The sequence below is a fragment of the Mesitornis unicolor genome, unplaced genomic scaffold, assembly GCF_000695765.1.
Source record: "Mesitornis unicolor isolate BGI_N332 unplaced genomic scaffold, ASM69576v1 scaffold1343, whole genome shotgun sequence".
Taxonomy (NCBI): Eukaryota; Metazoa; Chordata; class Aves; order Mesitornithiformes; family Mesitornithidae; genus Mesitornis; species Mesitornis unicolor.
This window is the reverse complement of record NW_010175099.1, coordinates 28,297-41,471: the sequence shown is the minus strand read 5'-3', so window position 1 is coordinate 41,471 and position 13,175 is coordinate 28,297. Positions and strand designations below refer to the sequence as shown.

General features: G+C 37.5%; 1 protein-coding gene across 2 annotated transcripts in view; it reads right to left on the bottom strand.

The window, feature by feature from the left end:
• SCFD1 (sec1 family domain containing 1) overlaps window positions 1-13,175 on the bottom strand; it is a 48,742-nt gene that overhangs the window by 11,552 nt on the left and 24,015 nt on the right. For both annotated transcript variants that reach the window (XM_010181246.1, XM_010181248.1), the window contains 6 exons: window positions 12,019-12,115; window positions 8,511-8,581; window positions 7,520-7,599; window positions 6,882-6,944; window positions 5,764-5,839; window positions 3,199-3,252 (listed from right to left, as the gene is read on the bottom strand). In XM_010181246.1, the coding sequence (XP_010179548.1) occupies window positions 3,199-3,252; window positions 5,764-5,839; window positions 6,882-6,944; window positions 7,520-7,599; window positions 8,511-8,581; window positions 12,019-12,115 (441 nt within the window). The remainder of the gene's footprint in view (window positions 1-3,198; window positions 3,253-5,763; window positions 5,840-6,881; window positions 6,945-7,519; window positions 7,600-8,510; window positions 8,582-12,018; window positions 12,116-13,175) is intronic.

Below are 13,175 nucleotides of genomic sequence, written 5' to 3'. Positions count from 1 at the left end.
GAAATCAGTTCTGAGGGTGAAAGAGAGAAACCCTACTAGAGTTTCTTTGCTTAATGAACAGCCAGTCTGCCAACAAAAACAGCTGTATAGCGGTTTCCTTACACACAACCACAATTGTGACTTCCCTAAGCAATTCAAGAATAAAATTCATACTTTCAAAATGATAAACTTAATTTTCAGGAGTAAAATTAAAATGGAAAAAGGCCCACAGAAATAGTCTTGGCCTTCAGGCTGGTTTTGTTTTTCTGCAGAAGCTAACATGACTAGTTTGGATTAAGGAAATCCCCCATTTTTAGAATTTTTTGTTGTAATGCACGAAAGGCAAACACACAGCACATCCAAAGCCTGAGAGAGAGTGCTCACTCGAAGGGATAATACTTACCAAAATACAGTTTCATTCACACATATCACAAATAAGACTTATCTACCTCTTAAGTCAATATGAATGCACATATTGTACTGACAGAAGCTAAATCCCTGTGGGACTTTGTCATACCAATATTAAAGGTCTACTTATCAAAGATTGTCCTTACTCAAGAATCAAACCATTCTGTGGCAGACACTTAACAGACCCTTCACAATCCTACAGCAAGTCGTGGTCAATTTTGTATCTATAGACTGAAATTTGCACATACTTGACAGTATGATCTTTTGGTAGGAAGATCTAAGGTTTTAGTCCATCTCTATTTAGCAATACCAAAACAAAGCAACTATGTTATTTGATTTACGAACAGAACATTCTTCTATGAAAACATAACCCCAAAAGCAATTGCTTAAAAACCTGCTTTGATCAATAAATGTTACTATTGAAAAAAAAAAAAAGCAAGATTACTTCAAGGTCATCAATGAAGGTTTCTGAGTATTTCAAGAAGATGTAACTATAGTTAAACAATCTAAACAAACTCTAAAAATTACAGGGTGGTGTTACTGCCCATAAGAACTGCTTTATCTGTTTCGGAAAACCTTGGAAAGCACAGGTGCAGAACTCACTGGTCCTCCCTGGTAGATGTCCTTGAGAGACAAAAGCAGCAGCAGGGACATGTGTGTCACACAAATCACACACCAAGTGATTCACAGACAACTCGACAGAGTTCTGCACAGTGTATCATGCTGAATAGGTCGATAATTGCAGCTGATGATAACATTTGCAAAAATATTATGGTTGGTGGTACAATTTCATACATTTACCTTACTGTTGCATTTTATATTTAGAAAATATTTTAAACGATTTACATTCATCTGTAATAACTGTTTGCCTTCTCGATAATCTGTTCTAATTTTGCAGTACAACTTTTATCTGTATGTATGTTTCGTGCACTGATCACTGTGGTTAGTAAGATTCAATGAACTATAAAGGAAAATTTTTTCTGTGTTGTGAAAAACCAAAACCAAACCCAAACCCAAACAAAACTTAAGCTTTTTTTCCCCTCCTGTTTTATGCTGCCTGCAGTGCACTAGTTTTCTATCCCGGGGAACAGAAAAGGACCTCAAACATTAGGAGGTGAATAGAGGCCACAGTGGTGTTTTTCTACACATTGGCCTTTTCCAGACACAGTGTCACTTCTGCTGATGGCACAGCAGCTCTAAGCACACTCCGCAGTGACTTTCTGGCTTGCTTCTGTTAGCTCAAACTTACTCAAAAAGTTGCTGTCAATCTTCCTGCAGGTTGGGAGAATCATTCTTCAGGGCTTGCCTGGTCTCCCACAACTTGAAAAGCAGGACTCCCCGTTTTGGGCCATGAATTCCAGTCTCTGACACGGCAGTGACCCATGAGGCCGCTGTCTGCCAGACTGGCTCAACTGCTGTCTTTTCAAGGGAGAAGATCGATGTTTTCTCCAAACTATCCAAGTGATTGTGGATGTTTTCTACTAAGTGAGATGTGGCAAAACCAAGCCAGGGAAAAAAACCCATATGACTTGTAAGCTTTTCCAAACCAATTCCTAAATTTGTAGCCTGAGGAAGCCAGTGTTTATTTAAGAAAAAAAGAAAAAAGTTTCATTTTTCACCTACCTCTATGGTATCTGTAGTCTGTAATTTTAGCTTTCTGTATTAAGTGTTCTGAGTGACCTCTGCTGGTTGACTGGATAAAATTGGCCCTGTACACCTTTTCCAGGTCTCGCAAACAGGGGCAATAATCCACTGCCACTGAAGATGGCGGCAATGCCGTTGTTCGTTATGAGAAAGCAAATTTTGTGCTAACAATCATGACATACATTATCTATGAAGTACAGTTAAGAAAAGACAGGATTACTTGCACATTGATAATTTCCATATTTCACCACTATTTATCTCACTTTACATATAGTTCATACCTGAAGGTGAAAGTGGAGTAAGAATATTTTAACCAGTGTGAGATATTACAGTTTTATCTTTGTCTGACACTGATGTCATTAAAAAATAGGAAGACTGATATGATGTAGCAAAGATACATTAAAGCTATATTAAAGCTTCCTAAATGACTTTTAACCTGTGATCTTTGTCAGAACAAGTTTGTGCACAGGACAGTCACATGTAAGAGTTCTAATAGGACTGAATATATAGCAAGAAAAAAAAGACTCCTTGACTATACACTGTGTATAAAAAGACTTAGGGCCATTTTTAGCTGTAAATTCTACCAAATGTCTTGACTATCTAGCTAACATTTAAGCTTTACAAAACTTACGCAAGTCTGAGTAAATTTTCACAGGAACAAGGGTGAAAAGAGGACTTTCCTGACACAAAACCAAATCTGCTTGCAAACTGAACAACTGCACGAGTACTAAAATATTTTCCTCTAAAAAGCAAAGCTTTAAAGAGGTGTGAAACAAACTTTTCTCTCATATACCTCTCTGTCACCACTTTACTTCTGAAATTGCACTCTTACAAAGAAATCTCCTTGATGCAAAAAAAATTCAGCCCACAGTTTAACTTTGAGAAATCTAGGAGCAGCAGAAAGTCAGTGTGGCACAAGAGCAATAGAAGTTCAAAATAGGAAAAAAACCTCACAAACATTGGTTCTAATGAGACAATAAATTGACACTGTTTAGAAATTATGCAAAAAATCTTAAGAAAAAGTTATGAAAATGGTTCTGTTCTTGAGACACAGCATGATTAGATTTAACTGCATTATCATGAAAAAAATGGCCATGGCGTATCACATATCACAGCCTCAAGATTTCACTTGTTCCAGTCTTTCCGTGTGAAGGCAGCGATACTCACAGGGTTTGACTTCATCTCCATCAGGTTGTCCAATATTCGTGTGACTGGCAGATTCTGTAAAACATACCATGAAATTAATGGAATGCTGAAATGCTTACTGAGAGTTATTCACAGGCACACTATTATTGATGGAAAAGTTTACACAGCATTTAAGATACTACTTTAAACACTTTTCCTTTTATGTTTTGGAAAGGTTGAGCATTTTTATCATCACCTAAATTAACTTTCTGTACAGAAAATGCAAATATCTGAGCAGCATCCAGCTAAGGGATGAACAAAACGTGCAAAAGAAGTGTGAAGATAGGAACTGAGTTGTATTTAGGTATTACCAATATATGCAGACATGTAATGATGTATGAGTTCTTATTAAAAAATACTTTGCAGTTTAAGGAAATAATTTTAAAGCTGAAGACAAGAATTAAAGCGTGATTCTAAAAAATAACTAATGTTGTCAAAGAAATGGGAAAAAAGCAAACAACAAATGTTTGGATGAACTGGAAAGGAATAAACTCGGGTGAGATTCAAGATGACTTTTCCTTATTTAAGATGGGAAATGTTAGCTTGGACAAAAGATCTAGAGTATTAAACAGTCAAACCACTTTAGTTATGATAAACACGGAGAGTTTACATAGCAACGGAACTGGAAATGAGTCTTGTTGACAGAATATATCAAAAAAGGTCATTCCAAAGGATGATCTACAAATAACACTGAAAAATGCTTAGTAAAAAAACAATGTAAATCCCCAAATGAGAAATAAAAAAGTTAACTTTAATAGAAATACCATGAGCCTACATCAGGCTTTAAAAATATGTGGAAGAACAGCATTTTATCTGGCTACTCCAAAACACGTGGAGAAGGAATTAAAAGCCAGAAAAAATATCCTTAAAACATTGGCATTGTGGCCTTTTACTCACTCAGAAGCCCAGACAGAGCAAACCCATTTTGTCAAGAGTAATACTGACTTTTTAAAGCCACACATGTTAAAAGAAATGACAAAATGTTCAAAACAAGAACGGGAAGGCTCACTTAGAATATAATGATACCTATTGTTACAAGTAACAGTTTATCTGAAGAGTTCTCTATGAAATATAACACACAGCTGCATATTTGAAAGTTTCCTCAACTGCATTTCATGACACACTGATTTTTAACTGTGCAATGCAACTTATCATATCTAGACATAGCGAAATTCCTGCAGAATTCATTTCATAAATTACTGTACAAAAAGCCACAGACACAATTTTTTAAAACTTTTATCTGACAGCTGATACTCCTAATGCATAAATTGTATGTATAACAGGATGACTAAATAAACAATGGTTATGATAAGATTAACTGTGACAAAAAGATGCACATTTATTTAGAGGTGAAATTTGATTTTATTTACTTCTGATACGCTGTATTTATAAATTAAATTTTCTTTTGAGGTCCCTTTCAACTCCTAATAGTCTGTGATTCTGTATGACAGGACAAGGGGCAATGGGAGCAAGCTGGAGCATAGGAGGTTCAACCTGAACACGAGGAAAAACTTTTTCACTGTGAGGGTTACGGAGCCTTGGCCCAGGCTGCCCAAAGAGGTTGTGGATTCTCCTTCTCTGGAGACATTCAAGGCCAACCTGGACGCCTTCCTGTGTGACCTGGTCTGGGTGATCCTGCTCTGGCAGGCGGGTTGGACTGGATGAGCTTTCGAGGTCCCTTCCAACTCCTAACATTCTGTGATTCCGTTAATTCTGATTCTTCCCCCAATTATAATATGATGAATGATCTTTTTCTTAGAAATCTTGATGTCAAAATATTACAGAATTGTTATTTTTAACTGTAAATATTTATTTATTGTCATCTGACAGAAATGCATATTGGAGAAAATAATGTGTCCTCAACAGGGAAGCAGGTTTCAGGGAATCCCAATTCAAAATTTCAGCTATAATGAGTTACACCACCAGTGTCTTTTTTTGTTGTTTGTTTTATTCTGGGGGGAGGACATCGAAATTTGCTTGCAAGTTACGCTCAGAAATAATTTCTAAAATTAGGTGAATATTTGAAGGTGGCCATGTCATTATAAACACACTTTGATTTTCAAGCACATTTCAAGATTATGGTTGCTGTGCATTACTTGTGTGGGAAAATCAGAAAGGTCTGAATTGTAACTGAACCGAGAAGGAACACTTTCAGTCTCTCATTCACTGTGGAAGGGAACAGCGTGTGTTAAATGCATCCAAGTAAAGACGCGGGGCGGTGGTGGGGGGTTTGTTTATGAAGATCTCATCTATTTTGAGTATTCCACAGCTGCTCTTTATATAATGCTGAAATAAGTCTTAGTTGCACATGCACATAAGGAACCTAATTCCTTACAAACAGAAGTATTCAAAGAAGATGTGAACCTTATTCATTACTTGTCTAAAAACTGGAAGCTACAAACTGGTATGTATCCACCAGCAGAGGTTGATGTTTGTTTTTTACTGTACAACTTATTTTATTAATATGCCAGGGGTACTGAAAGTTGTTTTTTCTAAATGTTCAATGTTCATGTGGTAGACTTTTTAAAAATTGGATTTTAAACTTACTTGTTGCTTCAGTACCAAGTTCTTCACTCCTTCCATTACAAACTGCGATCCTGTATTCATAACACGTGAAAATAGACTGAAAAACAAAATAAAGATGATGTGTAAGACCACCTTGTTTTAATTTGCCTTCTTAAGCTTTATGCTGAAATCCAGTTCCCATTAAGGTTAATGGGACTTAAGTACAAAGTCATTCAATTAGTCATGGAATACGTTCTTCAAACCACACAGCAACCAAGTGTATGGGAATACATCTATAATCTAGAATTTAGATCCTCACCTATCAATAGGAGTCTTGAGTTCTAGTTTTTAATCCATTGAACAGTTTGTTTTACAACTTAAGTAAGGCAAAGATCTGAGTGCTCCTTTCAAGTGGGTGTCCTAATCTCCACAGTTAACAGAGATGTCAGGGTCTCCAACCAACCAACCAGTAACTTTTTCCAGGTGAGACAGCACTGGAATTCTCTCTAGCCAGACTGTGCCACAGTTCCTTTGTGACAGCGACAGCGCATTCCTGAACGTAAAGCTGGTAATGAGGATTCCAATCCACTCAAGCATGGAAAGACCCAAATCCCATATCCTGTATCCTGCATGGGATACATGTACCCATAGCATAGTCATTATCGTTTCTTTTTATGTCTTGAAATAAATAACTACACCTTTCAGCAAGGAGACAGACACCCAGTCCAGGACATCCTAATGAAAAAGCAGTGCATTCCTGTATATTCCTGATGGTCTCCAAGCCCGGAGAGAACCAGTTTTGAATACAGAGGGCTGTTCTTATCTTCCGCCATTGACTAAATAAGGCTCATAACTATGGCTGTCACAAATCTATTTTCCGGTGCCAAATTCTTCTTCTATGAGACTGTATTTAATGCGCAGGTGCAGGTATCACTATATTAATTTACTTTGTGGATTTAGTCACAGATCCTTTTATTTTCCTGTGTGTAAGTCCTAAGCACTGCTAAGGGGAGATGAGTGCTTGTAACTGTAACTTAAAACTTTTTACAAACAGGGAAATGTTTTATTCTGGACCCTGTATAGCACTAATCATACTGTCACTACTACTGAAATAAACTAGAAGAACCCAAAAGCTTACAGAAAATGAATGAAAAGCATACCCCAAAGGTTTAGGTGTAGTGTTTCCATAGTTGGTTGGAGCTGAAGCCATCTTAGTGAAAGCCCTGTGAAAGCAAGGACAGAAATCAGATGCTTATGTCCTGGCACATCCTGCTGCAGAACGTGCCGCTCCGGTCATCTGAAAGTGAGAAAACTTCTGCTTCTCAAACTCTTTCAGGAAGTAACTATTTATTACATGCATCCCTCTTGTCTAGAAATGCAATACTTAAGGAACTGAAAGGAATCAGATTTTAAACTTAAAAGACAAAGACTTTATTTTGATACCATGTAAAACTAGAATAACTGATAAGCAGCATAGCACTTTGGTATGAACCATGCAAAAATTGGAGTCTGAACTAGCACAACTTTTCATTTAATTCAGTAAGTTGTTTCTGTCTTGGATCACTAAGTACACTACTGTGTGTCATGTTCAATAGTGTTCTGGCATTACTGGGGTTTAATCTTAAAATAAGATTTCCATGTATTACCATAACAATGTCAGAAAAAAATTATGCCAAACGAATGTTTAAGGATAATTTACAATGGATGAGAAGTAACATGTAATTCCTTGATAACAACGTTGAGTTCTGTAAAATTACCCAATTATAGCCTCATGTAGGAGAAAAAAGAAATTACTTACTTCCATTGTTTTATGTAGCTCAAAGGAGAAAGATTACAACCTGCATCCATCAATGCCTTTTTATACTGCTCCAAATCAATCTGAAATGATGAAGTGGAGAATTGCAAAGGTTGAAACTACTCTTAACTGTCTTTCTGTGGAAAGGCAAGATATCTTTATCTAAATATTAAATAACCAGTGCAAAGTTATAGCATTAGCCAAAGTTAAAAAGTAATTATAAGTCTTAATCCCACCTCCTACTAACTATGCAAATATAACCTGAAGTCCCATTTGCTATGAGCAGCTCTCATTAAGCTTAACAGCAGTTGTGGAATTAAATCCTGTGCACTTTCAGATATGGGAAAAGTCTTTAACATCCGCATCTTTAAAAAACCTGACAGATACTGGTTTCTGTAAAATGTCACAACAGCAAATAATAAAAATGAACAGTTAAAATACACTTATAAGAATACCTTCTTTTTGCCTAATGCAACCTATTTTTCCTACCACACAATATTTCTACAGTATAATAAAAACCTTCCTTGAAATTAATCATTGTAAGTTCAAATACTAAGAAATTGTTTCCTGAATTATTCAGATACTGGCTCAAGAAGCATTTCTCCTTTATTCATCTGCTAGTCAACTGACCCAAATGCTCTTGAACATACAGGGACAGAATGAAAAGAGCCATATTAACATTTTATCTACTTCTACTGAGCAGCAGAGCAGAGTAATAGAAAGCATGCCAAGATGCGTCTTGTGGTAACCCTGAACTAAGTATTTCAAAAGATAATCTTCCGTCTTGCTCATCAGTCATATCCTTTGAAATGGTGGCTAAAGCTCTGTAAGCAGATTCCCTGATAATGCTACAAAATGTATTTAAAGTTCTAATATTTCCTGGGTATTTCATACTTTGCTTCAAAGAGAAGAGGAAATACCTCTTTAGTGCTGAAATGATACAGAAAAATCCTGTGTGGTAGAATTTGGTGCCGGAAGCTGTAAAAACACTTACCTCTGAAGGTGCCTGAGCTGAGCTTATGTAGTAGATAAGGAACAATCGCATTTTGTCTTCTGGGGTTCCCGCTGCAGTGAAAAAAACCAAAGCAAAGCTAAGCAACCCAGTGGTAACTATGCTGCTATGTTAATTGTTCTTCAGTAATAACACATATGGACATTTGGACCTTAGTTGTGACAATAATTGTTATCTACAACCATGGCCTTGTTCAGGGTACACAATGGTAGAAAGACATGCAGCATTTTTATTAAAAGTTGGGTTAGACTGGCTCACTGTTTCTGAAAGTTTACTTACACTTCCCCCTATTGCCTGCAGTGAGTATTATTCTTCAACTAACATACTACATAAGTTATGTAGTGGCATTATGTCTTATTATAGACAGGGATTGTAAGCATTAGCAGGGAGTAGATCCATGAAAGAGAAGACTAAATAAAAACCATAAAAGCAAAGCCACAGCACATTATTTTTTAGCTCTACAATTTGTTTATGCAGCTCTGTGGTTGACTGTGCTGAAACACTTGAGGGCTGCAGAAGTGCTTATGTGAACTTCTGGTTAGGAAAAAAATCCTGAACTTCCAACTTGCCTTCAGGATGGATTTCACCTCCTGAATCATCTTTGGTCACACCACTCATTGGAGAAAAACAGTACTACAAATTCTTGAAAAGCTTTATCAATGGCAATCAAAATTCATCTCTGCCAGATCAAAACGATGATGTGGCCATCCCCACGTTACTTAGGCTGTAATCTACTCTAGCAAATTTTGCACACCATCTACTTTTTTCTAGACAAGACTCACTGTTAGTAAAGACCACAGTTTCAAATGAAGATTGCAGAAGTACAACTTCTCAGAACAAACATTTCAAATTTGTAATCTAATACTCCACTTAAAAAGCTTGATACCTCTAGAAATGGTACATTATTTTATAAACACACACTTTCTTGTACCAAAGATGTTCTGCTTTGTCTTGGCGCACTATGGAATGTGGGTCATGTCAGCAGGGGATCATCTAATCTTATCTGCAGCTTTTGTTTCTATGTGAGAATATATTTAGTTTGGCAGAAGTTAAGAGTAAGCGCTGTCATAATGAACATTTATGACCTGGTACAATTTTTTCTGGGAAATAAGTTTTATTAACCTTTACCAAATACCAGTGAGTCAGAAGATCAAGAACTGAAGGAACTTTGTATTAACTAAACCAGAAGCCAGCTTTCAAGGTAGACATCCACTTGGGTCACAAAAGGACTTAAACATTCTAAATACACAGTGTAACTGACTTTGGTGTCTGTAACTGAGTTGGAAACTTAGTTTCCAGCTTGGTTCAGTACTTTGCTGGTCACTAAGTTTCAGTTTCGACTGGGATACGCTGCCACTCCACAGCAATTCCCTCACTGGGCCTAGTCACCATGTCTACAAAACTACTAGGTCAGTGCTCACAGGAGTGCCAGTGGTCTCACACATGACTGTAAGTGATAATTTGTCTTACTGAAAGATAATAAATTTTTAAAAAGTCTGTGACTGTATCATGTACACTTCACTAAATCTCAGGAAAACCACTTTGGCAAAAGTACTTTACTCTTGACATACTACTGGTGCAAATCCTATCTGTGATAAACAGCTGTAAGACTCAGCTTCCTGTAAAACGTATGCTATTTTTTTCTAGGCTACAGCCTGTGACAGCCTCCAGGGGGGAGTGCTAAATGTTCTGAAGTAAACTGGGAACAAAATTTTATTTTCCACTCAAAGACCAGTGGGCAGCCTTTAGGGCTACTGACGAACACCTAGAGCAAAGCCAAGCCAGTAACTCCTGTTTTATCACTACTCCAGGATACAGTAATATCCACTGGACTGGCTGGCAGCTAAGAGCCCTGGGCCGTAGATGAGTGCAACATGGTAAGAAACAGGAGGCTAAGGCCTGAAGCTGTTGGGTGGTCAAGTCTAGGTGTGTTTGTGAGGAGCTCTGCAGTGACCTTTGTCCACAAGTATCCTCACAGATACTGCAAACAAGCTGTTCACCGCTGGAAGACTTGAGCATTAGTCCTCCAAAATGCTTTCTGCTGGTACTTCTCAGTGAAACACACAACAAGTTGGCCAGATTTGCAAGTTAGCATATGCCAATGTGCTACTGCGAACACCTGAATACTTGGCTTATGAAGGAAAACTGTAGCTTGGAAATTTGATCTTTCTGCTGTGTAAAACTCAGCAACTTCACAGTATAAAGCACATCGTTTTTCAAGCCTGACATATCATATCAACATTCTTATTAGCAATCTAAAAATGCATAGAAAATATGGATTCAGGTAGAAAGTAATTGATCCTTTGGGAAATACCAGAACGCACAATAACGTACTGAATTACAGGTTGATGCCTGACATCAGATTTTCTGAAAGTCCATTAGTTTCTAGTCTTGATCCAATATGAGATCTGTAAAATTTTAGCTCAGACTCCTACCAACTGTGCACTACTTCTATAGCACAGATGCTAATAAAAGATTATTTAAAAAAGTCAGCAGGATTTATATATACTCTTTCTATCAATATGAATCATTATACAAACTCCAAGCAGACATTAAGCCCAGTATGTAGTTACAAGACTACACACATAAGCATGCAGTAACAAAACATTTTCTTAAAGAGCACACTGGGAAAAGAGCAGGAACCCTGGGTCCCTGAATGCCTGAGGTTTGCCAATACACTTGTCAATACGCAGGCAGGCCAGTGGTCATAACTGAAGTTTTACAGTCCTGCTCTGCAGGTTATTTTGTTGTAGCCAACTGGTATCAGATCATACTGAAATCCATCAGAGGGCTGTGACACCCCTCAGGTTGTGAGAGGGTGAAATGAGTCGATGCTATGACACTGTGAAAAGGTGAGAACCAATTCTGGCCTCAGCCTTCTACAGAAAGACCCCCAGTGACTCCTGCTAGTAGAGAATCTGGGTATCACCCAGTGTGTAAAGCTTCGTTACGTACGAACCACCTATGAAACAGAAGCTGGGATGCACTGCTCTTACATGACGAAAACAGACGTGCTTTCCCTTCTTTCCACCTTCTCCCATCCATCTTTTTCCTCACAAAAGCAAGAGTTACCTACATTACAACCCCTTGACCTAACCAAATTCTATGAAATGCCCTTTTTCATTCTGTTTGTGAGGTACGTATGTGTTATAAAACACGCAGTAGGATTCTAAAGAATCAGTACTGTTCAGACCACACAATGCCATGCTATACGAATGAATACTGGAGAAGCACAAAAGTTAAAATATTTCGACCTTCAGAAACAAGGAGTTAGGAAAGTATTGTAGTGGAGCTGTAGAAGTAGCCAAAATTCTGGATATTACTCAACCAAAATACTAAACACTCTGGACTGCTAATAAAAATCAACAAAAAACTCTTTTCTTCACAAGTCTTGCAAATAAGCTCTTTACCAACCCTGAATTCCCAGCAGGTACAGATTTACTCCATATCTTAACAAATTTTATACAAAGTTGATAATTAAAGTACTCACCATCTGGGTCAGAAATCATGTCCAGAAGAGACTTATCCAGAGTGGATTTGCTCATTATTTTTTCCTCATATTCAAAATACACATCCAGCTTTCGACTCTGTTTAAGAGTAAGTGTTAGGGTTAACATCTTAACACTGTGAAAGCATATTTATTTCCTCTTTGAAAAGGTATATGTTCTAAAAATACATATTTTTAATACATTACCAGTAAAAATAACTAACGCTTGCATTACAAAATGCTTTTCTTAACTCTCAGAAAATTGACACTTAGGTAATTCTCATATTAAAAGTGAAAATGCAAGTTAAGAAAGGGACATCTGACATGCAAATATTAAATTGGAAAGGAGTTTTGTGTTCAACTATGGTTCTGCCAGAGCTTAGCTGACAACTACATGCCATTGTATGCAGTGTTTTGCTGTAATAGGAAAAAGTAATGTTTGACTGAGTATTACGTCATATTTATGCTGAACTCCAAGCCACAGTCCACAAGGCTATTGCTCAATGCAGATAAATGTGGGAAATTCCTAACTACATTAAGGCATCATCTGAAAGAGTAGATGGCAACTGCCAATTTGGGCTGATACTGAAATAACTATCTCAGATCAAAGGCTTGCAATAATTTGGTCACGCCAAAGATGGAGAACTGCATAACTAGATTATCTTGCTGACACTGGAAAAGAAGCCTTGTTATATGACGACACACAGAGACCAAGCTGTGAAAACCCATTTTTAGGGAAGATGGCATGGGGACTACACGAGATTAACACGGCAAAGGCTTTACAGAAGATATCACACGGCCGGGCAACTAACGACAGCACTGCCACTCATCTGCACCAACAGCCATGCCTCGCACTTCTTGACCATGAGAGAACTGACAGGAGCTTATGGTCTGAAGACAGAAAACTGCATTCCAAAACTAACTTTTAAAAATTTCTGTTACACCATACATCATTGTGAGCATCTGAACATTTAAATGTAGCACCACAACAAATGTTACAACTACTCAGCTTACAAAACCTTTGTATCTGGTAACTGATTTAATCCTGCTGTTTGGACACATTCAGCTATGCATTGGCTCAAAGAGGAGACCGTCAGAGTGGATCTCCATCTCGTTGCCTTTCAAGTGCTTCAGCTACACATCATACCCCTTGGGAGACA